We start from the raw sequence: 25,118 nt of genomic DNA on the forward strand, positions 1-25,118 counted from the left end.
TGTAGTATAAAAGTAAGAATAGTTTGAATGTTGGAAAGGTTTGAATGTTGGGGGGTTTGAATTTCCAGGAAAACCGGAATTTGCTTTGGAACTTGGGCAAGTGTTAGTTTGAATGTCTAGAATGAGTGGAATGTGTTGATATTGGAATGGTTTGAATAGGTTGAAAAATGTGGGAATTGTGCAACTTGGAAAAATGTCCCATTCATTTCAATGGGAACTTCCTGGAAATTTGGGAATTTTGGGAAAAGAGGGATTTTTTTGGAAAATGATTAGGAGCATGAATGTCCTGAATGAGCTGAATTGGTTGGTGTTGGAATTGTTTTAATCGGTGAAGAAATCGAAGTAGTAAGTTTTTTTAATTGAAAAATGGTATTACAGAATTTAGGGAAATTTTCAAGTTCTTAAACCAACTTGGTTTTTTGTCCTGACTAAAAGGAATGTTTTGACAGTGGAATGGGGGAAATGGGTTGAAAAATGTGAAAGGAGTCATCGCACTAAAAAAAGTTGGAAATAAAGTTTAACAAAAAAGGAATTCCTGGACATTTGGTGAATGTGGAAAAATGGTTGTGTGAATTTCCAGGATGAATTGAATGTGTTAAAGGTGTAATGGTTTGAATCAGTTGAAGAATGTGTGAGTTGTGGAAGTTTAAAAAATGGATAATTAATTTTGAAAGGGGAAAATGTCCCTAAAAACTGGGAATTCAAGGAAACCTGGGAATTATTTTAAATAATTGTTGAAAGGAGCACACAATTCCTGAACAGGCTGAATATTTTGAAATCGGAACGGTCTGAATCTGATAAAAAATGTTGGAGTTGTGGAACTTTGAAAAATGTCCCATTCTTTTACATAGGAATTTTATGAAAAATTGGGAATTGCGGGAAAAGAGTAATATTTCTTTTGAAAATGGTAAAAAAATATATATAAATGTTCTGAATGACACCAATAGGTTGGTTTTAGAATTTTTGAAAACGGTCGAGAAACATATTGAATTGAGAAAAGGTATTACGGAATTCCTGGAATTTCAGGAAAACCGGGAATTTTTCCAGTTCAAAAAACTGTCTGATTAAGACGAATGTTTTGACGGTGGAACGGTTGAAGTATGTTGAAAAATGTGGGAGCAATGGTCGATAGAAAAAAGGGTTTGAAAAAAACGAGAATTCGTGGAATTATTTTTTTACTTGGAAAAATTATGGTTTGAATGTCCAGGATGAGTGGAAAATGTTGAAGCAGTGACGTGCAGTCACTAGAGGCAGGTGAGGCAGGGCCTCACCTGCTATCATGGAAAGAAAAAAAATGTAAAAATATATTTTTTTTAATTAAATTGTTATATGTATCCAGTTATTATACTATAAAGTTATTTTCCATTTAACTTCACCCGTTTTAGATTATTTTTATTTAAAATCGCTGAATTTTCACATTTGCCGTTCAAATACTGAGAAGAGACGGTGCGGTGAACAGCAGCCAGTTGAGGCACGTCACTGCGTCTCACCATGGATTGCGGACTCGGCTAACTGCTGGCCCGCTGTGCAGTGAGACCGTATTGCTATATGAATTATATTATACATTTCCATAGTTTAGTTAGCTGAGGTATATAATGTACAGTGTATTTTGTCAACAACTGTATGTGTGTAAAGTATTTCTTGTGCTGAGCGATCATAAAACGGCTGCAAAAGACGCACTGGCTGAGGCTCGCCTCCTGCACCCCCGCCGTAGAATGCACGGCAACCCCTGACGGGAGTGTTATATCAACTAAAGCCCACACTTAAACTTTCCACGTGCAAGATTGAATCTATTTAAAAAAGTTATTTCATAAGAAGCCAAAAAGTGCAAAAACAATAATGTTCGTGTTGGAGGAGTTGTGAATGACTGCAGGGCCACAACTCCTCCAACACGAACATTATTGTTTTTGCACTTTTTGGCTTCTTATTAAATAACTTTTGTAACCTATTTTTATGGGCTTTCCTCTTTGTGATGTTAAGTTCCTGTTATGCGCTGTTATACAGTATATGCCTTGAGCTCTTATTTTGAAGGCGCTAAGAGCGGAAGTGATGACACTTTTGAGTGGAGCGGAAGTTTTTGAAAGAAGGTAAATAAAGTGGTCCTCGTGTAAACTGGAGCCTCCGTGTTTGTTATTTTGTAGTTTCATACAGTATAGGCGACATTAATAAACCCTCGGTTACACTTTTTTAAACAGATTCAATCTTGCACGTGGAAAGTTTAAGTGAGGGCTTTAGTTGATATAACACTCAACAGGGGGTGCATTAATCCAGCACAACAGCGGCTCGTGGACTTATTTTATAAGTAAAAGTAAGACCATAATAACGTTTTTTTTAATTAAATGTGCTTTTTTGTGTGCTACAGTTTGTATGTGTAAAGTTAAAGTTAAGTTAAAGTACCAATGATTGTCACACACACACTAGGTGTGGTGAAATTTGTCCTCTGCATTTGACCCATCCCCTTGATCACCTCCTGGGAGGTGAGGGGAGCAGTGGGCAGCAACGGCGCCGCGCCCGGGAATAATTTTTGGTGATTTAATAACCCCCAATTCCAACCCTTGATGCTGAGTGCCAAGCAGGGAAGAATGCTGGTATGAGGTTTTAAACATAACCCGTTAACTGCTGCCAATCTAATGGTGAATAAGATACTCTTTAGGGTTTATATGTTTGTAAATCTGACTGTGATGAAGTCAGTGCCTCACCAGCCATGAACCTCACCGCACGTCACTGTGTTGAAGGTAGAATGGTTTGAATCGGTTAAAAAATGTGGAAATGGTGGAAGTTTGAAAAATGGCCAATTCATTTTGAATGGGAAAAGTGTCCCGGAAAACCTGGAATTCTGGGAAATTGGGGAATATGCCCGCGATTCCTCAATAGGCTAAAGAGTTTGAAGTTTGAACGGTTTGAATCGGATTAAAAATGTGGACGGTAGAGCGCATCAAAATCCGGAGAAGAAGAAGAAACAGATTAATTTTGGTGCAGAACATTCACACAGTGAGAACCCAACATTCGCTCACTCCACACTGGCGGTGGTAAGCTACACTTGGATCAAACATGGAACCCTCAAGTTGCTGGCACAGCCGCTCCACCAACTGCGCTATCCCCCCACCCTTATTGTGCATCATGTGCGATACCACCGAGTTTCTCTTTGATCCGATACCAAATCAAATTCAGGCCGGTATCGGCGATACCGATCCAATGCAGATACTTTGTGCAAATATACCCAACGTGTCTGCTAACATTATAAAAGTTGTGTATTTTCAAATAATAACATATCGACAAAAACAACAGTAAAAATTTAAGGAAAAAAAGCAAACTGTTAGAATGTAATGACAAAAAGATTACATGTTTTAACTAATAATTAATAATAATATAGTTAGTTACCTATAACAAAGTTTTCTTTAAATATATGCAACATATCTAGCTTTTTTTTCTTTTCTTTTAAAAAATATATAAAATGGCCCTCACCCCATTGGTGGAAAAAGTTTAGACACCATTGATCTACAATATTAGCTTTCAAAAAAAAAAAAATAATATACCTAAAATATAAACAATCAATTAAAAAGTAAAATAACACCAACCTATTAAGTTTGAAAAATGACAACAACCATAATAAACAGTGTTAAATGTGTAAGTGAACATTAATATTTTGTACAGGCAGAATTGTTGACACACTAGTCTATGCAGTTACACAATTGTATTATTAATATTTTTATTATATTCTGACATTGGAAAAAAATCAACAGTAAAATGTAAGGAAAAAATTCAGTATTTAATGAGAAAAAGATGAAATGTTCAAACTAATAATTAATTATAATATACTTAGTCACCTAAAATACATACAGTAGCTGGCACAATATCTATTTTTAGCATTTTTTAAATTAAAAATATCAATATGTAGACCTGTGCACCACACAATTCGATTCGTGGGAGAAACGATTGGATTCACAACGATTCTTGATTTAAATTCAATACTTTTCAATAACATTGGGTGCCAGTTCTATGATTAACTATATTCCTCCATAAAATAAACAGCTCTGATCAGGCATGTGATTTGAACTTCATGAAAAAGACTGTAAATAAGCCCTAATCTTAACCAATTGTGACTCATTTTAGTAAACAACCAACCAATCATGGATGTTCTTATACGTAAACCAACCAATCATCATTGAGGTTTCCCATATACGTAGTCCCCTGCCCGTGGAGTTGCTTCGCTACATAGCTTCCATTTTTTAGTTAATCATTTTTAGTGGATTATCAAAAACCGTACTCATTACAGGAAAACCATAGTTGTTGGCAGGTATGGCAAAGAGACGGATTAAGATTTTAACACACATTGTAGGTCAGAAAAAACAAAGAAAAACGGAAAATATTTTTTTTAAAAAGACGGATTTCCGACTTTAGACGGAAAAATTACATGCCTGCTCTGATAAATGTTTATATTGCTTAGAAGAAAACTGGTTTTGTTGAATACAATTCTACCCAAACATTTCATAAAGTCAAACACAAATAAGGCAAGAAGGGAAGTCTCCAACACTTCTCTTGTCTAAAGTAAATATCTACAGCAGATCATCTACATTACAGGACAGATGGAAGAAAAAATAAAGAAAAAATTCATCCGATTGTTTTAAATAGATTAAGAATCGTCACAAATAATCGCGATTCAGTCGAAAACCAATTTTTTGACACCCCTGTCAATATTTGCTCGAGTTTGCTCACTGCAGGTGCCCTTCCTTTTACTGGTAGTGCTTTTTCTTTTTAAACTCCAACCGGACTTCCGTGTTCGTCTTTCAGCCGTGCTTACTTTTCAGTAATCATGGTGATTATTGTGGTGAAAGCGTTTTATTGTTTGCGTTATGGTGCCATCCTATGGACGAGTTTGCTCACTGCAGGTGTCCTTCCATTTACGGGTAGTGCTTTTTTTTCATATATATACACCGGAGTGCCGTGTTTGTCTTCCAGCCGTGCATACTTTTCCCTTGGTGGAAAAAGTTTGGACACCCCTGAACCAAAGCATCAAAAGTTATCGATATTTTGATTGGAGGATCAATATTAAATATCTGGTATGGCGGTCTGGAATTTCCAGTATCACATAACTAGTGCAGAGCACTTTGAACAAAGCCATTCATTGGCTGACTGGATTTGGGTACAAACTTACCCAGCAGGCTCGGCGGTTAAGGCTATGTTACTCTGGGGCGGGGAATTTTCCGGCAAGAGTATCTGAGGATACTCGTCGGTGCAGGGACCTTGGTCACACCTTGGCAGACAACAACAAAGAATGATGTGGAATGATTTCTTCTTCTTAAACATGTCTTGTTCACCTTTTGCTGACGGTGTCCATGTCCACGCAGACCGTGGGCACTTTGCTGCTACAGTGCTGGTGGAATTTGTAGCCGCAGGTCTGACACCTGAAGCCGTTGAACAGAAACTTGTGGCAGAAGTCGCAGTAAGCCAGCTTGAAGTAAGTCTTCCGTACCTGCCGAGGTTTGAACAGGACAAAAACCCTGACCTTTACTATTCTGGGAAAGCCAAACACCGAACATGACTTGGGAATGAAAACACGTACAAAGTTGTGCATGGTCAGGGGGATGTCATCCAGAACCTCCACAAGAAGCTCCTCTCCTACCAGAGGAGTGATGTCTGTGTCCCAGTCCGTCAGCCTCTTGCGACTAGTGGAGAAATGACACAAAACATGGTGAGTATTTTAAATCTATAACAAGATCAAGTTAAAATACTTGATGTCAGTCCTTTGTTCAGCTCCAGTACTATAAGCCACTAAGCCAATAACCCCACGGCTAATATTTGGATTTTTCTTTGCTGACGGCTATAATAAAACAAGTTCATTAAACACATGCAAAGACACTTAAAAGGTGTGCTATTGTTCGCGCTATGGCGCCATCGTTAGGACGAGTTCGCTCACTACATTATATATATATATATACTTGCAGTACATATTACATATTGTTATGGAGGTGCCTGTTACTACATTATATATATACTTTCAGTGTGTATATTGTACATATTACATATTGTTATGAAGGTGCCTGTTACTACTTTTTATATATATTCTTGCAGTGTGTTTATTGCCACCAAACCGGATCCCTTCAACGCCCTGATTTCGCCTAAAAATTAAGTCCATGAAAGTCATGAACAGAATCTGTGACAAAGGGCAGTCCTGGCAGAGTCCAACCCTCACTGGAAATAGGTCCGACTTAGTGCCGGCAATGCGGACCAAGCTAACACCGATCATACAGGGAAGCGGACAGCCACAATCAGACAGTCCGATACCCCATACTCTATGAGCAGTGTCCACTGCTGAGAAGCAGAGTCTTAATTAAGCCTTCTCAAAGTCCACAAAAAACATGTAGACTGGTTGGACAATCTCCCATGAGCCCTCAAGGATCTTGCCGAGAGTATAGAGCTGGTCCACAGTTTCACGACCAGGACGAAAACCACACTGTTCTTCCTGAATCAGAGGTTTGACGATCCGGTGTAGCCTCCTCTTCAGTACACCTGAATGAACGTTACCGGGAAGGCAGAGGAGTGTGATCACACGATAGTTGGAAAACATCCTCCGGTTCCCCTTCTTCAAGAGAGGAACCACCACCCTGGTCTGCCAATCTAGAGGTACCGCCCCGGATGTCCACGCAACGTTGCAGAGTCTTAGCTACCTCGGTAACCTCATCCCCAGAGCCCACCACAGATTCCCCAGGCACTGCTTCCTCATAGGAAGACATTTAGGTGGGACTGAGGAGGTCTTCGAAGTATTCCCTCCACCGATCCACAACGTCCTGATTCCAAGTCAGCAGCACACCATCTTCACCGTACACGGTGTTGACAGTGCATTGCTTCCCCCTCCTGAGGCGACGGATGGCAGTCCAGAATCGCTTCGAAGCCGTCCGGAAGTTGTTTTCCATGACTTCCCTGAACACCTCCCATGTCCAAATTTTTGCCTCCGCGACCGCCAAACACAACGCTTGGCCTGTCGGTACCTGTCCGCTGCCTCCGGGGTCCCATGAGCCAAAAGGACCCGATAGGACTCCTTTCGCTTGACAGCATCCCTCACCGCTGGTATCCACCGGCAAGTTCTAGGATTATTGCCACGACAGGCACCAACCTTGTGGCCACAGCCCGGAAAAAGTTGGAGTGACATCTCTGGGTTGGGGAGGAGATCTTGCCCTAAGTGGAGGAGTTCAAATACCTCGGATTCTTGTTTACGTGTGAGGGAAGAGTGGATTGTGAGATCGACAGGCGGATCGGTGCGGCGTCGACAGCGATGCGGACCCTGTATCGATCCGTCGTGGTGAAGAAGGAGCTTCGCCTTTAGGCTCAGCTCTCAATTTACTGGTCAATCTACGTTCCCATCCTCACCTTTGGTCATGAGCTTTGGGTTATGACCGAAAGAACAAGATCACGGTTACAAGCAGCCCAAATGAGTTTCCTGAGTCGGGTGGTGGGGCTCTCCTTTAGAGATAGGGTGAGAAACTGTCATTCGGGAGGAGTTCAGAGTGAAGCTGCTGCTCCACATCGAGAGGAGCCAGATGAGGTGGTTCGGGCATCTGGTCACAACGCCACCCGGATTCCTCCATGGAGAGGTGTTTAGGGCACGTCAGACCGGTCGGAGACCACAGTGAAGACCCAGGACACGGAGAGACTATGTCTCCCGGCTGGCCTGGGAACGCCTTGGGAACTCCCGGGAGGAGCTGGACGAAGTAGCTGGGGTGAGGGAAGTCTGGGCTTCTCTGCTTAGGCTGATGCCCCTGCGACCCGACCTCGGATAAGCGGAAGAAGATGGATGGAAGGAAGTTAACAACAAAAAACTACCCGTGTAGGTCTAAACACTAAAAAGCATGCAAGTTAAAGCCTTGTTTACAAAAATGCTGGCGACTTCAGCAACAACAATACAGTAAAATATTAGAAGAGGACTTCTAAGATATTAGAAGTCCTGTGCCTTTCAAAATGAAGGCACAGGACACAGCAGGAATGTTTTCTTGACATTGCCCATGCATGTTAGAAGGCACGCATGCACACACCACTGCACAACAAGACACCAACACCCAAAAGTTAACAACTTCCTGTTAGTTTTGCGTCATGCCAATGATGTTAATTAGACAATGACATCATCAAACAACTCCCTAAGTCGCGACCACATTCCAAGCCAGCGCGAAGTCTGTACCAAGTCACCTTTGGTGTTAGAATCACAGACTAATTAATGCCAGCAAATGCACATTGACTTATATCAACTTTATTGAATGCTTTCTGGATTTGTTCATGTTCAGTTAAAATAAACCTCCCATTGAATTCTGGATTGTCAGCATCTTTGTTAGGGGGTAAACTTACCAAATCAGCAGTGCGCCGTAGGGATGTAACTATACGAATATTTCATGTTATCCAGACCAAAATTATCACGGTTATTATTATCGGGGTATTGTTGAATGTGCTCAAAAAGTACTTCTACACACTCTGAAATATTTTGACGGAGGTTTGTTTATTTTTAATGACTAAAATAAATAGACGCTGTTAGTAAAGCCACTGTTTTTCATGTTTTGTTGTGGTTCCCTGATAGTGTTTTGTTGGAGTGTGAATCTTTGGCCGCTTAACGATGCAATCCTGATTCTGATTCCTAGGGTGACAAATTGATTCAACGCGATTCTCGATTTAAACCGATTCTCGCAATGTATCATTTGGTATAAAATCATAATGTAGTTTTTCAAAACACGTTACATGTTAGAAAAGCTCCTTCTGGTTGCATGAAGATGGCCTAAAAATCCGTCTTTTAAATAGAATTCTTAAACAAAATACATAGCGCGCGCCGCTACTTTTTTGCTACATTTTGAACCTTGTGGCTTATAAAACATTCCAACCGGAGTGCCGTGTTCGTCTTCCAACCGTGCATAGCGTTTCTACTGGTATGCATTATCCATTTATCAATCCAAGCAGCGTTTGTAAGTTTTACAATATAACTACAACAATTCTTACTAACTAAACCGTCCCATGTGTGATGTCTGTAGGAGTGTTTTCATACATATTTGTACGTGCTATCTAGGGGTGTAACAGTATGTGTATTTGTATCGAACCGTTTTGGTACGGGGGTTGCGGTTCGATCCGGAGGTGTACCGAACGAGTTTCCACACGGACATATTAAGTAGCGTAGCGCACGTTGTGCAAACAATGCACACTGAGGCACAACACACGGCACGCTGGCAATGACCGGGCTAGGACAACATATAAAAGCCAGAGCTGAAAGACCCTCGTGCCTTGTTAAGATCTCCCGTTTGGGAACACTCCGGCTGCGCGGTGCGGAGGACGGAGGTTTGCCGACATTGTTCAGCAGCGGTAAGGCATGCTGCTGCCAACACGTCAAACATGCTAACCCATTTGAAGCGGCACCACCCCCAAGTGAACATCGCTTCAACAAAGTGGACCCCGACTTAAAACAAGTTGAAAAACTTATTAGGGTGTTACCATTTAGTGGTCAATTGTACGGAATATGTACTGTACTGTGCAATCTACTAATACAAGCTTCAATCAATCAATCAAAAGATAAAGACGAGCAAACAGCTCCCACCTCTTACTGCCAAGTTAGCCAGGCTGGGGCGGGAGGGGGGAGGGAGGAGAGAAAAGTTAATCTGAGGCTGAGTTGACTTGAAACTGTTTAATGTTGCACTTGTTATATGTAGAAGAAAGGCAGTTTACTGTACTGTGCAATCTACTAATAAAAGTCTCAATCAATCAATCAATCAAAAAAACCACTTTATATGTAGAAAAGTTTTGTTAAGAAACCATTCTGAGCCTTATCTTATTTAGTTTTTATTTTATATATGTTGACCACATTAACCCTGGCAATGGACCCTGTGTGTATATGTATGTTATGCCATTGTTGACAAATTTGGTAAATAAATAACCAAAAAATTTATATTTTGTTGTTTTCTTACTGTACCGAAAATGAACCGAACCGTGGCCTCTAAACCGAGGTACGTACCGAACCGAAATTTTTGTGTACCGTTACACCCCTAGTGCTATCGTAATATAATGAAGATACAGTCATTAGCAACACTTTGAACCCTGCGGCTTATTTCCCAGTGCGCATAATTTTGGGATTTTTCTTCGCTCACGGCCATAATTCAATCAGTTTCCAAATTAAAAACCAAGCAAACACACTGAAAATGTGTCTTACTGTTTGTGCTACGGCGCCATCATTTGAACAAGTTCGCTCACTGGAGGGTCCTTCCATTTAGTGATTAGAAGTGCCGTTCAGTCTTCTAGCAGTCCATAGCGTTTCTACTTGTATGGATTCTTCCTTCGTTATTCCAAGCAACGTTTGTAAGTTTTACAATATAACAAACAATTCTTAATTACAAAGCGTCCCATGTGTGATGTCTGTAGGAGTGTTTTCATGCATATTTGTACGTGCTATCGTAATGTAATGACGCTAGCGTTGTTAGCATTAGCTAATATGCTAACACGTTTACGAGTGACTGTGTTAGTATTAACTTACAATGGCATTATTTTAATATTGTATATTCCACAAATTCCTCAGTGAATTCACCAAAACGTCACCGTGGAGTTATTGAGCTAGCTTCCACAGGTTTTGTCTGATCAGCCGTTTTACTGCCTTGTTACAGTTACCGTTTGGAAACAATTAAGAGGTATGTGAATAAACATTTACAGACTGTTTCTGTGTAAATAACTCATTTCACAACATATATATCTGTGACTTATAGTCCGGTCCGGCTAATATATGGGAGAAAAAAAATTATTCTCAAATTTAGTGGATGCAGCTTCTATGCCGGAAAATACAGTACATCGATTTTTGAAAATGATGAATCGATTTAGAATTGTGATACCATAAATGAAGTGAAAAATATACAGTTGATACATGTGATTGATATCAATATCGGTCGATCCCACTGGCAATTGTGTCTCCCTGAGCTTGCATCCTTTTAGAAGGAATCTTTCAGGGGAGTTCAATCCTTAGTACGTAAACACTGGGACACAGCGGTGATTAAAAAGGCAAATATTGTACACTGATCCCATCCCCTTGGACATCTCTAGTTAGCGTGGTAGCACACCTTGCTAATGGCGCAGGAATCCAACATGACATGGTGACTTACCCTTCCAGAAGACGAAACACGGCGCAGCAGTCTTGGCTCAGGCCTCGGACTTTCAGAGCTTTGTCTAAGCTCTCGTACACCGTCTGCCCTCGCCGGACATTCACCTGCAAAACAAAAGTGCTCTCTGACTACAGCGCTACACCTTTACCAAGACATGACCCACACGGAAGTGACCTTGTAGAGATCGACTAGATATGGGGGTTTTTTGGAGCGCCATACCGATTATTAGTAGTCAAGGAGGCCCATTGGCGATATATGGAGGGGATATTCATCTACAGTAAAAGTTATTTTAACATGAATATTATATGACAGTAAACAACTGGACTAGGCTTTAAGTAGTTTTTTTTTTATTTATTATTTTTAAGGAAAGGTGGGAGCAGTAGTGACATAATGTTTGATGTTGGGTTTGATCTATCACAAAAAACATCAAACACCTTTATTACGCGTGTCTAAGAGTTGAGTTGAGTTTGAGTTTATTTCGAACATGCAAGCATACAACATGATACATCACAATTTCCAGTTTCTCTTTTCAACATGTTCGAAAAGGAGTAGGAAGAAGCAGAGCTTATTTAATCCTACCCCTTTTCTTTTACATAACAGTTGCTAAAACTTTTGTTCACTTCCTGTTCTCAATTTATTCACAATATACTCTATAAGTAATCACAATAAAAATAAATAAATAAATAAATAATAATTGGTGAAGTAAGTTATTTCATATGATGAGATAAGAACATCAACATTTTATTTCAAAATATGAAACATCTCCTGGGAAAGTGGGTCAAAATGACATTTCTCTACATCACAATAACTCATCTACCGGTACTCCATTTTAAAACAGTTTGGAACCCTGAAATATTGTCAACATTGAAATAAAAATAATTGTGGGCTCCTTCATGTAGATTATAGTTGAGACATTTTTCAAGATGGCTGACATTTCTTCCTGGATGTTACAAAAAGTAGGAGAATGTGTGAGCTGCTGCCTCACCTTCTTTACTTACGTATATAATACCGTAAATTCTAGTCTATAAGCCACTACTTTTTTCCTACACATTGAACCCTGCGACTTATTTCTCAATGCGCATAATTTTGGGATTTTTCTTCGTTTATGGCCATATTACAATCAAGTTTCCAGATTAAAAACCAAGCAAACACACTGAAAATGTGCTTTACTGTTTGTGCTACGGCGCCATCATTTGGACGAGTTTGCTCACTGGAGAGTCCTTCCATTTAGTGAGTGCCGTTCAGTCTTCTAGCCGTCCATAGCGTTTCTACTTGTATGGATTCGTCCTTCATCACTCCAAGCAACGTTTGTAAGTTTTACAATATAACTAAAACAATTCTTAATTACAAAGCGTCCCATGTGTTTTCATGCATACTGGTATGTGCTATCGTAATGTAATGACGCTAGCGTTGCTAGCATTAGCTAATATGCTAACATGTTTACGAGTGTCTGTGTTAGCCTTATTAACTTACAACGGCATTATTTTTGTATTGTTTCAGTTTCACAAATTCCTCAGTAAATTCACCAAAACGTCACCATGGAGTTATTGAGTCTGTTTAGCTGATTTTTAGAGCTAGCTTGCACAGCCAGTGGGTCCATGACGATGACTTCTGTTTTGTTTGATCCACTGTTTTACTGCCTTGTTACAGACACCGTTTGGAAACAATTAAGGTATGTAAATAAACATTTACTGAATATTTCTGTGTAAATAACTCATTTCACAACACATACATCTGCGACTTAGAGTCCGGTGCGGCTAATATATGGAAACATATTTTTTTGGTTCTAAAATTTAGTGGGTGTGAATTACTTACCAGAAAATACGGTAATCTCGTATTTGTTAAGTTTTTTTTTTTTTTTTTTATCGTGCTCTGTGTTGTGTTTGTTCGTTTTTCTTGTGTTATCTTTTAACCTGCCTATTGTACAGCACTTTGGCTACCCCTGTGGTACATTTTAAATGTGCTTTATAAATAAAGTTGATTTGATTTATTTACACAAAATTTGCATTTATGTCAGATATCTTTTCTGTTGTCTTCATGTCCATCCATCTCAGTAACATTGTTATTTGACTGAATCACCAAACATGAAACTCGAGGCGCTCCTTTAACGAGCTCACACTGCGAGTGTTGCGGACATAGGCTTAACGAGCGACTCCATCGCTGTTGGAGCGAAAAGAAACAATAACCGGGAAGAGGCCAGGAGAGAAGAACAAAAACTGGATTATCACGGCCTGCGATAGGTTGACCTCTAGTTCCTTGAGATGAATGTTCTTGCCAATTGTGGCTGTCAAAGAAAAGGGAGCTTGGACACGTTTGAGAGCAAGCCAAGAAGGAAGTTCCTCCAGCACGGACCACAGTGCGGAAGTATTGTGACAGAGGATCAGCAAGTCTCACCACGGTCCTCTGCTTGTTGGGCAGGTAAACGCGGATGGTGCCCCCACCTCGAGGCACGTCCTCGGGACTGGTTTCCCCCGAAGAGGAGTATGAGGAGGTGGAGGACATGATGAGAGGAGGGTGGAGGCGGAGCTTCGGCAAGAGTGACACAGCGTGCTGTCCAATCAAAGAAGTCGATCACTTGCACCCTGGAACACAATCAACGCTCATTTCTGCTATCAAGTTATGGTAAATGGGTTATACGTGTATAGAGCTTTTCTACCTTCAAGGTACTCAAAGCGCTTTGACACTATTTCCACAGTCAACCATTCACACACACATTCACACACTGATGGCGGGAGCTGCCATACAAGACCCTAACCACGACGCATCAGGAGCAAAGGTGAAGTGTCTTGCTCAAGGACACAACGGACTTGACGAGGTTGGTAGAAGGTGGGGATCGAACCGGGAACCCTCAGGTTGCTGGCACGGCCACTCTCCCAACACCGCCACGCCGTTGAAACAGTGCTCTACAAGCAGCCCTGCGGCGTGTTTACTTGTGTGATGTGTGCGATACAAGCAGTCCTGCACCGTGTTTACTTGTGTGATATCATGTGCGATACAAGCAGTCCTGCACAGTGTTTACTTGTGTGTGATATCATGTGCAATACAAGCGGCCCTGCGGCGTGTTTACTTGTATGCGATACAAACAGTCCTGCAGCGTTTTACTAGTGTGTGACATCATGTGCAATACAAGCAGTCCTGCAGTGTTTACTTGTGTGCGAGATCAGGTGCGATACAAGCAGTCCTGCAGAGTCTTTACTTGTGTGCGATACAAACAGTCCTGCAGCATTTTACTTGTGTGCGAGATCATGTGGGATACAAGCAGTCCTGCAGAGTGTTTACTTGTGAAATAGCATGTGTGATACAAGCAGTCCAACAGCGTGTTTACTTGTGTGTGTGATATCATGTGCGATACGAGCAGTCCTGCAGCGTGTTTACTTGTGTGTGATATGTGCGATACAAGCAGTCCTGCAGTGTGTTTACTTATGTGATATCATGTGCGATACAAGCAGTCCTGCAAGGTGTTTACTTATGCAAAGCTGCACAGCCAGTTAACATCTAAATGTCCAACAAGGACACAAATGTATTCTGTTTTAGTCAATAGGTAAACATGCTAGGCAATAGGCTACGAGGAGCTGGCAGCTACACAACAGCTAAGCACACTATAGCACACATGCTAGACATACGTAATAATAATTGGACAATAAAAGGTGACATTTGTCAATATAAACACGTATCAAATTATTATAGTTACATATTACTTACACATACAAAGTCTTCAAGGCAGAAGCGTATTAGAAAGTATCCAGTAACAAACGTGTCCGCATCATTCAACTTACTGCGTCATGATGGTCATAATTGTATGTATTTAAACAGGAAGTCAAACCACCAAGTAATTTGCATTTGGTGTCACATTGAGACTTGATAATGGGACTGTCTAAACCAGAATGTTAGATTTTGGATAAATCAGTTAAATACTTGCATCAGTATAGTGAACGTTTCAACAACACTGCAACAATTTCACTGACTGTTTAGAAACCCTCCAGGTTACACTGCATGGTTCATGCAAAAGTCCAAGTAATTGCATTCTTTGTCTGCATTTACACATTCATGCACCTTTTATTCTGACAAATCATGTATGTTAGCTAGCATTTATTAAAGTACAGATGTTCAGTTGTGTCTTTATTCCAAAAGCTTTTTGACACTGAATTTGTGTATCCGATTTTTCTTTCCCATTAGAATTTTTTAAACATAATTTTGACAATTTTATTAAATTTTCATTTCATTTAATTGCATAGTTGAATTAAATTTACCAGAAGTGCGCATTGAGTTTTGAATCAACAAATATTTCTGCACTGAATTTTTAAACACTGTATTTTAACACAGAAATTATGCTGTTCATTTTTTTATTTAATGAAATTTCAACACTTCACTGAGAAAAAAATTAAATGCAGAATTATTTGTTGCCTCAAAACTCAAAGACTCACTTCCAGTAAATTTAATAACATTAAGAAATTAAAAGAAATTTCAGGAAATTGTCAGCATAATTTGATATAAAAAAATTCCGTTACATAAATGTAGTGACAAGCAAAAGCTTTCTGAATAAATAAAAATGTACCTCCATACACTTCCGGTAAATTAAGACCAAAGCAATCGATCTTGTATCAGAACCAGCCAATCAGATGTCATGTTGGCGGGTGAATTTTTCTGCACTGAATTAATTTTTTTTTACACACAATTTTGCTCACAAATTCAATCAAATTATGCTGAAAATATCATGTATTAAAATTTTGTGAGCAAAATTTGTGTTTAACAATTCAGTTTGTTAAATACAACTTTTGAAAATTCCGGCTAAAAACCTTCAGTGCAAAAATATTTGTTTACACTTAATTTTTAAACACCTATTTTTTTTTTTTTTTTTTTACAAATATAATCAAATATTATTATAAACATTTGTGAGCAAACTGTGTGCCTCAAAATTTGGTGTATAAAAAACTGTGTGATTATATTTGTGCTTCAAAACTCAAGACACACTTCTGGTAAATTTAATCAAATCACAAACATGTTATGAAATTATCAGCATATTTTGACAAAAAAAATAATCCAGTTCACCAAATTCAAATGCAAAAAAATCAGTTAAATAAATTCAGTGTCAAAAAAGCTTTTGTAACAAAGACACAAATTAAAACTCCATACACTTCCGGTAAATTAAGACTAAAGCAATCAATCCTGTCTCAGAGCCAGCCAATCAGGTGTTGATTACACTGATTTTTTTTTTCCCACTTAATTGGTAAACACACATTTTTGATCCATCCATCCATCCATCTTCTTCCGCTTATCCGAGGTCGGGTCGCGGGGGCAGCAGCCTAAGCAGGGAAGCCCAGACTTCCCTCTCCCCAGCCACTTCGTCCAGCTCCTCCCGGGGGATCCCGAGGCGTTCCCAGGCCAGCCGGGAGACATAGTCTTCCCAACGTGTCCTGGGTCTTCCTCGTGGCCTCCTACCGGTCGGACATGCCCTAAACACCTCCTTAGGGAGGCGCTCGGGTGGCATCCTGACCAGATGCCCGAACCACCTCATCTGGCTCCTCTCGATGCGGAGGAGCAGCGGCTTTACTTTGAGCTCCCCCCGGATGACAGAGCTTCTCACCCTATCTCTAAGGGAGAGCCCCGCCACCCGGCGGAGGAAACTCATTTCGGCCGCTTGTACCGGTGATCTTGTCCTTTCGGTCATAACCCAAAGCTCATGACCATAGGTGAGGATGGGAACGTAGATCGACCGGTAAATTGAGAGCTTTGCCTTCCGGCTCAGCTCCTTCTTCACCACAACGGATCGATACAGCGTCCGCATTACTGAAGACGCCGCACCGATCCGCCTGTCGATCTCACGATCCACTCTTCCCTCACTCGTGAACAAGACTCCGAGGTACTTGAACTCCTCCACTTGGGGCAAGATCTCCTCCCCAACCCGGAGATGGCACTCCACCCTTTTCCGGGCGAGAACCATGGACTCGGACTTGGAGGTGCTGATTCTCATCCCAGTCGCTTCACACTCAGCTGCGAACCGATCCAGTGAGAGCTGAAGATCCTGGCCAGATGAAGCCATCAGGACCAAATCATCTGCAAAAAGCAGAGACCTAATCCTGCAGCCACCAAACCGGATCCCCTCAACGCCTTGACTGCGCCTAGAAATTCTGTCCATAAAAGTTATGAACAGAATCGGTGACAAAGGGCAGCCTTGGCGGAGTCCAACCCTCACCGGAAACGTGTCCGACTTACTGCCGGCAATGCGAACCAAGCTCTGACACTGATCATACAGGGAGCGGACCGCCACAATCAGACAGTCCGAAACCCCATACTTTCTGAGCACTCCCCACAGGACTTCCCGAGGGACACGGTCGAATGCCTTCTCCAAGTCCACAAAGCACATGTAGACTGGTTGGGCAAACTCCCATGCACCCTCAAGGACCCTGCCGAGAGTATAGAGCTGGTCCACAGTTCCACGACCAGGACGAAAACCACACTGTTCCTCCTGAATCCGAGGTTCGACTATCCGGCGTAGCCTCCTCTCCAGTACACCTGAATAGACCTTACCGGGAAGGCTGAGGAGTGTGATCCCACGATAGTTAGAACACACCCTCCGGTTCCCCTTTTTAAAGAGAGGAACCACCACCCCGGTCTGCCAATCCAGAGGTACTGCCCCCGATGTCCACGCGATGCTGCAGAGTCTTGTCAACCAAGACAGCCCTACAGCATCCAGAGCCTTAAGGAACTCCGGGCGGGTCTCATCCACCCCCGGGGCCTTGCCACCGAGGAGCTTTTTAACTACCTCAGCAACCTCAGCCCCAGAAATAGGAGAGCCCACCACAGATTCCTCAGGCACTGCTTCCTCATAGGAAGACGTGTTGGTGGGATTGAGGAGGTCTTCGAAGTATTCCCTCCACCGATCCACAACTTCCGCAGTCGAGGTCAGCAGAACACCATCCGCACCATACACGGTGTTGGTAGTGCACTGCTTCCCCTTCCTGAGGCGGTGGATGGTGGTCCAGAATCGCTTCGAAGCCGTCCGGAAGTCGTTTTCCATGGCTTCCCCGAACTCCTCCCATGTCCGAGTTTTTGCCTCCGCGACCGCTGAAGCCGCACACCGCTTGGCCTGTCGGTACCTGTCCGCTGCCTCAGGAGTCCCATGAGCCAAAAGAACCCGATAGGACTCCTTCTTCAGCTTGACGGCATCCCTCACCGCCGGTGTCCACCAACGGGTTCTAGGATTACCGCCACGACAGGCACCAACTACCTTGCGGCCACAGCTCCAATCAGCCGCCTCGACAATAGAGGTGCGGAACATGGTCCACTCGGACTCAATGTCCAGCACCTCCCTCGTGACATGTTCAAAGTTCTTCCGGAGGTGGGAATTGAAACTCTCTCTGACAGGAGACTCTGCCAGACGTTCCCAGCAAACCCTCACAATGCGTTTGGGCCTGCCAGGTCTGTCCGGCATCCTCCCCCACCATCGCAGCCAACTCACCACCAGGTGGTGATCGGTAGAAAGCTCCGCCCCTCTCTTCACCCGAGTGTCCAAAACATGAGGCCGCAAATCCGATGACACAACTACAAAGTCGATCATAGAACTGCGGCCTAGGGTGTCCTGGTGCCAAGTGCACATATGGACACCCTTATGCTTGAACATGGTGTTCGTTATGGACAATCCGTGACGGGCACAAAAGTCCAATAACAAAACACCACTTGGGTTCAGATCCGGGCGGCCATTCTTCCCAATCACGCCTCTCCAGGTTTCACTGTCGTTGCCAATATGAGCGTTGAAGTCCCCCAGTAGAACGAGGGAATCACCCGGGGGAGCACTCTCAAGTACTCCCTCGAGTGAATCCAAAAAGGGTGGGTACTCTGAGCTGCTGTTTGGCGCGTAAGCGCAAACAACAGTCAGGACCCGTCCCCCCACCCGAAGGCGGAGGGAAGCTACCCTCTCGTCCACCGGGTTGAACTCCAACATGCAGGCTCTGAGCCGGGGGGAAACAAGAATTGCCACCCCAGCCCGTCGCCTCTCACTGCTGGCAACGCCAGAGTGGAAGAGAGTCCAGCCCCTCTCGAGAGAACTGGTTCCAGAGCCCTTGCTGTGCGTCGAGGTGAGTCCGACTATATCCAACCGGAACTTCTCTACCTCGCGCACTAGCTCAGGCTCCTTCCCCCCCAGCGAGGTGACGTTCCACGTCCCAAGAGCTAGCTTCTGTAGCCGAGGATCGGACCGCCAAGTGCCCTGCCTTCGGCTACCGCCCAGCTCACATTGCACCCGACCTCTATGGCCCCTGCTATGGGTGGTGAGCCCATTGGAGGGGGGACCCACGTTGCCTCTTCGGGCTGTGCCCGGCCGGGCCCCATGGGGACAGGCCCGGCCACCAGGCGCTCGCCATCGTGCCCCAACTCCGGGCCTGGCTCCGGAGGGGCCCGGCCGGGCACAGCCCGAAGAGGCAACGTGGGTCCCCCCTCCAATGGGCTCACCACCCATAGCAGGGGCCATAGAGGTCTTAATTTTTGATCACAAATTAAATCAAATGATGCTGACAATTTCATTAAATAAAAATGTGTTTAATTTTTCGATTTGTTGAAAATACAAAGTTTTAAAATTCAGTGTTAAAAAAACAGAAATATTGGTTGCTTCAAAACACAAGACACACTTCTGGTAAATTAAATTATGAAATTAAATGAAATTGTCAGCATATTTTGATGTAAAAAAAAAACCAGTTCACAACATTAAAATGCAAAAAATTCAGTTACATAGATTCGGTCTCAAAAAAAATATTTTGTAATAAAGACACAAATTAACCTTCATACACTTCCGGTATATTAAGACCGAAGCAGCCGATCCTGTAAAAATATTTGTTGCTTCAAAACTCAAAACACACTTCTGGAAAATGTAATCAAATCACCAACATTTTATGAAATTGTCAGCATATTTTGACAAAAGAAAATCCAGTTCACCAAATTCTAATGCAAAAAAATCAGTTAAATAAATTCAGTGTCAACAAAGCTTTCGTAACAAAGACACAAATTTAACTCCATACACTTCCGGTATATTAAGATCAAAGCAATCAATCCTGTCTCAGAGCCAGTCAATCAGGTATCGATTACACTAATTTTCGGGGGATTTTTTTTCCACTTAATTGGTAAACACACATTTTGATCACAAATTAAATCAAATGATGCTGACAATTTCATTAAATAAAAATGTGTTTAAATTTTCGTTTTGTTAAAAATACAATGTTTTAAAATTCAGTGTTAAAAAAAACTGAAATATTGGTTGCTTCAAAACACAAGACACACTTCTGGTAAATTAAATTGTGAAACTAAATGAAATTGTCAGCATAGTTTGATGTAAAAAAAAACCCAGTTCACAACATTAAAATGCAAAAAATTCAGTTACATAGATTCAGTGTCAAAAAAAGCTTTTGTAATAAAGACACAAATTAACCTTCACACACTTCCGGTATATTAAGACCGAAGCAGCCGAAGCAATATTTGTTGCTTCAAAACTCAAGACACACTCCTGGTAAATTTAATTACATTATGATCTTAAGAAAAATTAACACTTTACGAAATTGTCAGCATATTCAAATGCAAAAAAATTCAGTCATATAATTTCAGTGTCGAAAAAAGCTTTTGTAATAAAGAAACAAAAACGTACAAAACTTTGTACACTTCCTGTAAAACCTTTGCAAACTTCCGGTAAATTAAGACCGAAGCAATCGATCCCGTCTCAGTCTCAGATCCAGTCAATGAGGATCACAGGGGAATTATAATGCACAGATTTTTTTTAAATAAACTATATTGCCAAAAGTATTGGGCCACCCATCCAAATGATGAGAATCAGGTGTCCTAATTACTTGGCCCGGCCACAGGTGTATAAAATTAAGCACTTAGGCATGGAGACCGTTTCTACAAACATTTGTGAAAAAATGGGCCGCTCTTAGTGATTTCCAGCGTGGAACTGTCATAGGATGCCACCTGTGCAACAAATCCAGTCGTGAAATTTCCTCGCTCCTAAATATTCCAAAGTCAACTGTCGGCTTTATCATAAGAAAATGGAAGCGTTTGGGAACAACAGCAACTCAGCCACCAAGTGGTAGACCACGAAAACTGACAGAGAGGGGTCAGCGAATGCTGAAGCGCATAGTGCAAAGATGCATAGTCAGTTACTACAGAGCTCCGAACTTCATGTGACCTTCCAAATAGCCCACGCTTCATGGAATGGGTTTCCATGGCCATGCAGCTGCATCTAAGCCATACATCACCAAGTCCAATGCAAAGCGTGGGATGCAGTAGCGTAAAGCATGTTGCCACTGGACTCTAGAGCAGTGGAGACGCCTTCTCTGGAGTGATGAATCACGCTTTTCCATCTGGCAATTTGATGGACGAGTCTGGGTTTTTGAGGTTGCCAGGAGAACGCTACATTTCGGACTGCATTGTGCCAAGTGAGAAATTTGGTGGAGGAGGAATTATGGTGTGGGGTTGTTTTTCAGGAGTTGTATTGGGCCCCTTAGTTCCAGTGAAAGGAACTTTGAATGCTCGAGGATACCAAAACATTTTGGACAATTCCATGCTCCCAACCTTGTGGGAACAGTTTGGAGCGGGCCCCGTCCTCTTCCAACATGACTGTGCACCAGTGCACAAAGCAAGGTCAATAAAGACATGGATGACAAGAGTCTGGTGTGGATGAACTTGACTGGCCTGCACAGAGTCCTGACCTGAACCCGAAAGAACACCTTTGGGATGAATTTGAACGGAAACTGAGAGCCAGGGCTTCTCGACCAACATCAGTGTGCGCTTTTGGAAGAATGGTGTAAAATTCCTATAAACACACTCCGCAACCTTGTGGACAGCCTTCCCAGAAGAGTTGAAGCTGTAATAGCTGCAAAAGGTGGATCGACATCATATTGAACCCTATGGGTTAGGAATGGGATGGCACTTCAAGTTCAAATGTGAGTCAAGGCAGGTGGCCAAATACTTTTGGCAATATAGTGTACATACTGAATTTTCAAATACACACATTTTTATTTAATGAAATTGTCAGGGTAATTCAATTTTTTTTTTTTTTTTTTTTTAATCGAATTGACAAAATAGAATAAAATCAGCGTCCAAAAAAAAAAAAAAAAACCTTTGATGACAGCCGTAATAGAGGTACAACAATACCAACTTTGTAGCCACATGAATAACACATGTTGCATTTGTAGAACAAACACAAAGTCATCATGCTCGTCTGGAGTCGATATTGCTGCTGTAACTGGTATCGATAGATCGATGATTGTCTCGAACTAAAACTAGTTTGTCAGTTTATAGAGCAGACTTTGATGTCAAATGAAGAGCGACATTTCATAAATAACCAGCAGCTGCCAAAGCAGACATTGACAAAGTTGGCGGCTAACAAGTGTTGGGAAAGTAAACAAAAGCAACAATTAACGTCGAATAAAAAGTGTTTGATCAACGTTTACTCGCCTGCAAACTTGGACTGATGCTAATGCTATTAGCTTAAAGCTGCTGTGTAAAAGTGCATTGTTTGTGGGAGGCCGCGTTCCTAAGCGGCTTTAAGGTGACTGGCCGACTGGTTAGGAAGGTGATGTCCAATTAGCAGCATGTTGACAATATTATTGTCACATTTTAAACCTTTAAAAGGTGACATCGCTAACCCGGCAGCTAGCCTGCTTTCCGGCTCTTATGCTACACATGACGTTAGTCCACTTTACGCTTTTTTTCCCCTTTTTTTTTTTTTGTTCCTCGACAGATAAATGACTTGTGAGCGTCCACAAACACATGCCGCCGTGGCTGTTTGTCCTTGGTTCTCAGGACCAAAAAAAAGCACTTTTACCAGCATAGATGATTTAAAGTTCTTACCTGTGGCCGCCATCTTGAACTCTCGCACTCGACAGTCGAATCTGTCAAGAAGTTCAGAGAATGCGGAAAAGCTCCGAAATGCTCTTTTGTCATTGGCCCACATCAGCAAGCGGCACCGCCCATTGGACGAGGGAAGAGAGTAGGCGTGGTTAACTTGTGTGTCATGCAAATGCATGCCTGGATGTGACTTTTCCATTTTTATGTCGAAGACCGGCAGCTTTTATTGACAAACAGAACAAATGTCATTTTTTTAAAAAGCAAAAAAAAAGTAATAACGTTGTACAAACCATTGTTAATAACATTGATTATCATATGACAGAGAATGCGGAAAAGCTCAGAAATGCTCTTTTGTCATTGGCCCACCTCAGCAAGCGACACCGCCCATTGGACGAGAGCAGTGAGGAGGCGTGGCTAACTTGTGTGTCATGCAAATACCTGCTTGATGAGACTTTTCCATTTTTATGTCGAAGACAGGCAGCTTTTATTGATAAACAGAACAGATGTCATTTTTTGTCGAAGACAGGCATATTTTATTGAAAAACAGAACAAATGTACTTTTTTTAAACAGCAAAAAAGTAATAACGTTGTACATACCATTATTCATAACATTGATTATCATATGACAGTGAAGGCGGAAAAGCTCCGAAATGCTCTTTTTCCATTGGCCCACATGAGCAAGCGACACCGCCCATTGGACGAGGGCAGAGAGGAGGCGTGGCTAACTTGTGTGTCATGCAAATGCATGTCTGGATGTGACTTTTCCATTTTTTTATTTGAAAAGGAATTTTACCTTTGCAACCTCATTATACTATTGGCTAAGTTTTATATTCATAAATGTAAGTTTCTCAATACCCGACCTGTTTTTTGTGCCTTTAAAAAAATAATTAGAACTCTTTGCAATGTTGGAACTTTGTCGAACTACTCTTGTACTCCACCCTGTTCAAATCCAGGCTGAAAACCCTTACCGTAAATACCCGACTATAAGCCGGCTACTTTTTTCCTACGCTTTGCACCCTGAGGCTTGTGAAACGGTGCAGCTAATTTATGGATTTTTCCTAAAAGTAAACAGTTAAAAAAACAAACAAGCAAACACACTGAACAGGTGGATTGTTGTTTGTGACACGACGCCATCTTTTGAACAAGTTCGCTCAGTTGCTGTATTGCCTTTCTGTTTAGGCTTTTTTATAAATGTTTTTAAAACCTACCGAAAGTACAGTTGCCCTTCGGTCTTCTCGCGTTTCTACTCGTATGAATTCTTCATTCAGCACTCCAAGCAACGTTTGTAAGTTTTACAATATAACTAAAACAAGTCTTACTTACTAAAGCGTCCCATGTGTGATGTCTGTAGGAGTGTTTTCATGCATATTTGTACGTGCTATCGTAGTGTAATCAAGCTAGTGTCGTTAGCATTAGCTAAAATGCCAACACATTTACGAGTGTCTGTGTTAGTATTATTAACTTACAACAGCATTCTTTTTGTATTCTTTCAGTTTCACAAATTCCTCAGTAAATTCACCAAAAACTTTAAAAACGCTTTCTACCTCTAACAACCAAAAAGCTGTGAAAACTATGATGCTGTGTTCCAAATTTGGATTATTTACGGAACTTGTATGAGCTTATGGCTTTACACTTTGTTACATATACAGGACTGTCTCAGGAAAATTAGAATATTGTGATAAAGTTCTTTATTTTCTGTAATGCAATTAAAAAAACAAAAATGTCATACATTCTGGATTCATTACACATCAACTGAAATATTGCAAGCCTTTTATTATTTTAATATTGCTGATTATGGCATACAGCTTAAGAAAACTCAAAAATCATATCTCAAAAAATTAGAATATTTGTGGGGTATTACGAATACCCCACAAATTCTCTATGGGGTTCAGGTCAGGTCAATCGAGGACAGTAATGCCATGGTCAGTACACCAGTTACTGGTGGTTTTGGCACTGTGGGCAGGTGCCAGATCATGCTGGAAAATGAAATCATCATCTCCATAGAGCTTTTCCACAGATGGAAGCATGTAGTGCTCTAAAATCTCTAGAAGCGTCTGACTTGGGCTATGGAAAAGAAGCACTGGACAGTTGCAGAGTGGGCCAGAGTTCTGTTTTCAGATGAAAGCAAGTTTTGTATTTCGTTAGGAAGTCAAGGCGCTAGAGTCTGGAGGAAGG

At 41.7% G+C, this 25,118-nt stretch overlaps 1 protein-coding gene across 2 annotated transcripts in view; it reads right to left on the reverse strand.

The window, feature by feature from the left end:
• araf (A-Raf proto-oncogene, serine/threonine kinase) overlaps positions 1-22,998 on the reverse strand; it is a 44,614-nt gene extending 21,616 nt beyond the window's left edge. For both annotated transcript variants that reach the window (XM_061980505.1, XM_061980504.1), the window contains exons 1-6: positions 22,947-22,998; positions 13,506-13,693; positions 11,112-11,215; positions 5,564-5,666; positions 5,319-5,473; positions 5,156-5,254 (exon numbers count right to left, since the gene is read on the reverse strand). In XM_061980505.1, coding sequence (XP_061836489.1) covers positions 5,156-5,254; positions 5,319-5,473; positions 5,564-5,666; positions 11,112-11,215; positions 13,506-13,613 — 569 coding nt within the window. In that variant the 5' untranslated portion in view covers positions 13,614-13,693; positions 22,947-22,998. The remainder of the gene's footprint in view (positions 1-5,155; positions 5,255-5,318; positions 5,474-5,563; positions 5,667-11,111; positions 11,216-13,505; positions 13,694-22,946) is intronic.
• Positions 22,999-25,118: the final 2,120 nt, after the last annotated feature.

This window comes from Nerophis lumbriciformis, linkage group LG20, assembly GCF_033978685.3.
Source record: "Nerophis lumbriciformis linkage group LG20, RoL_Nlum_v2.1, whole genome shotgun sequence".
Classification (NCBI taxonomy): Eukaryota; Metazoa; Chordata; class Actinopteri; order Syngnathiformes; family Syngnathidae; genus Nerophis; species Nerophis lumbriciformis.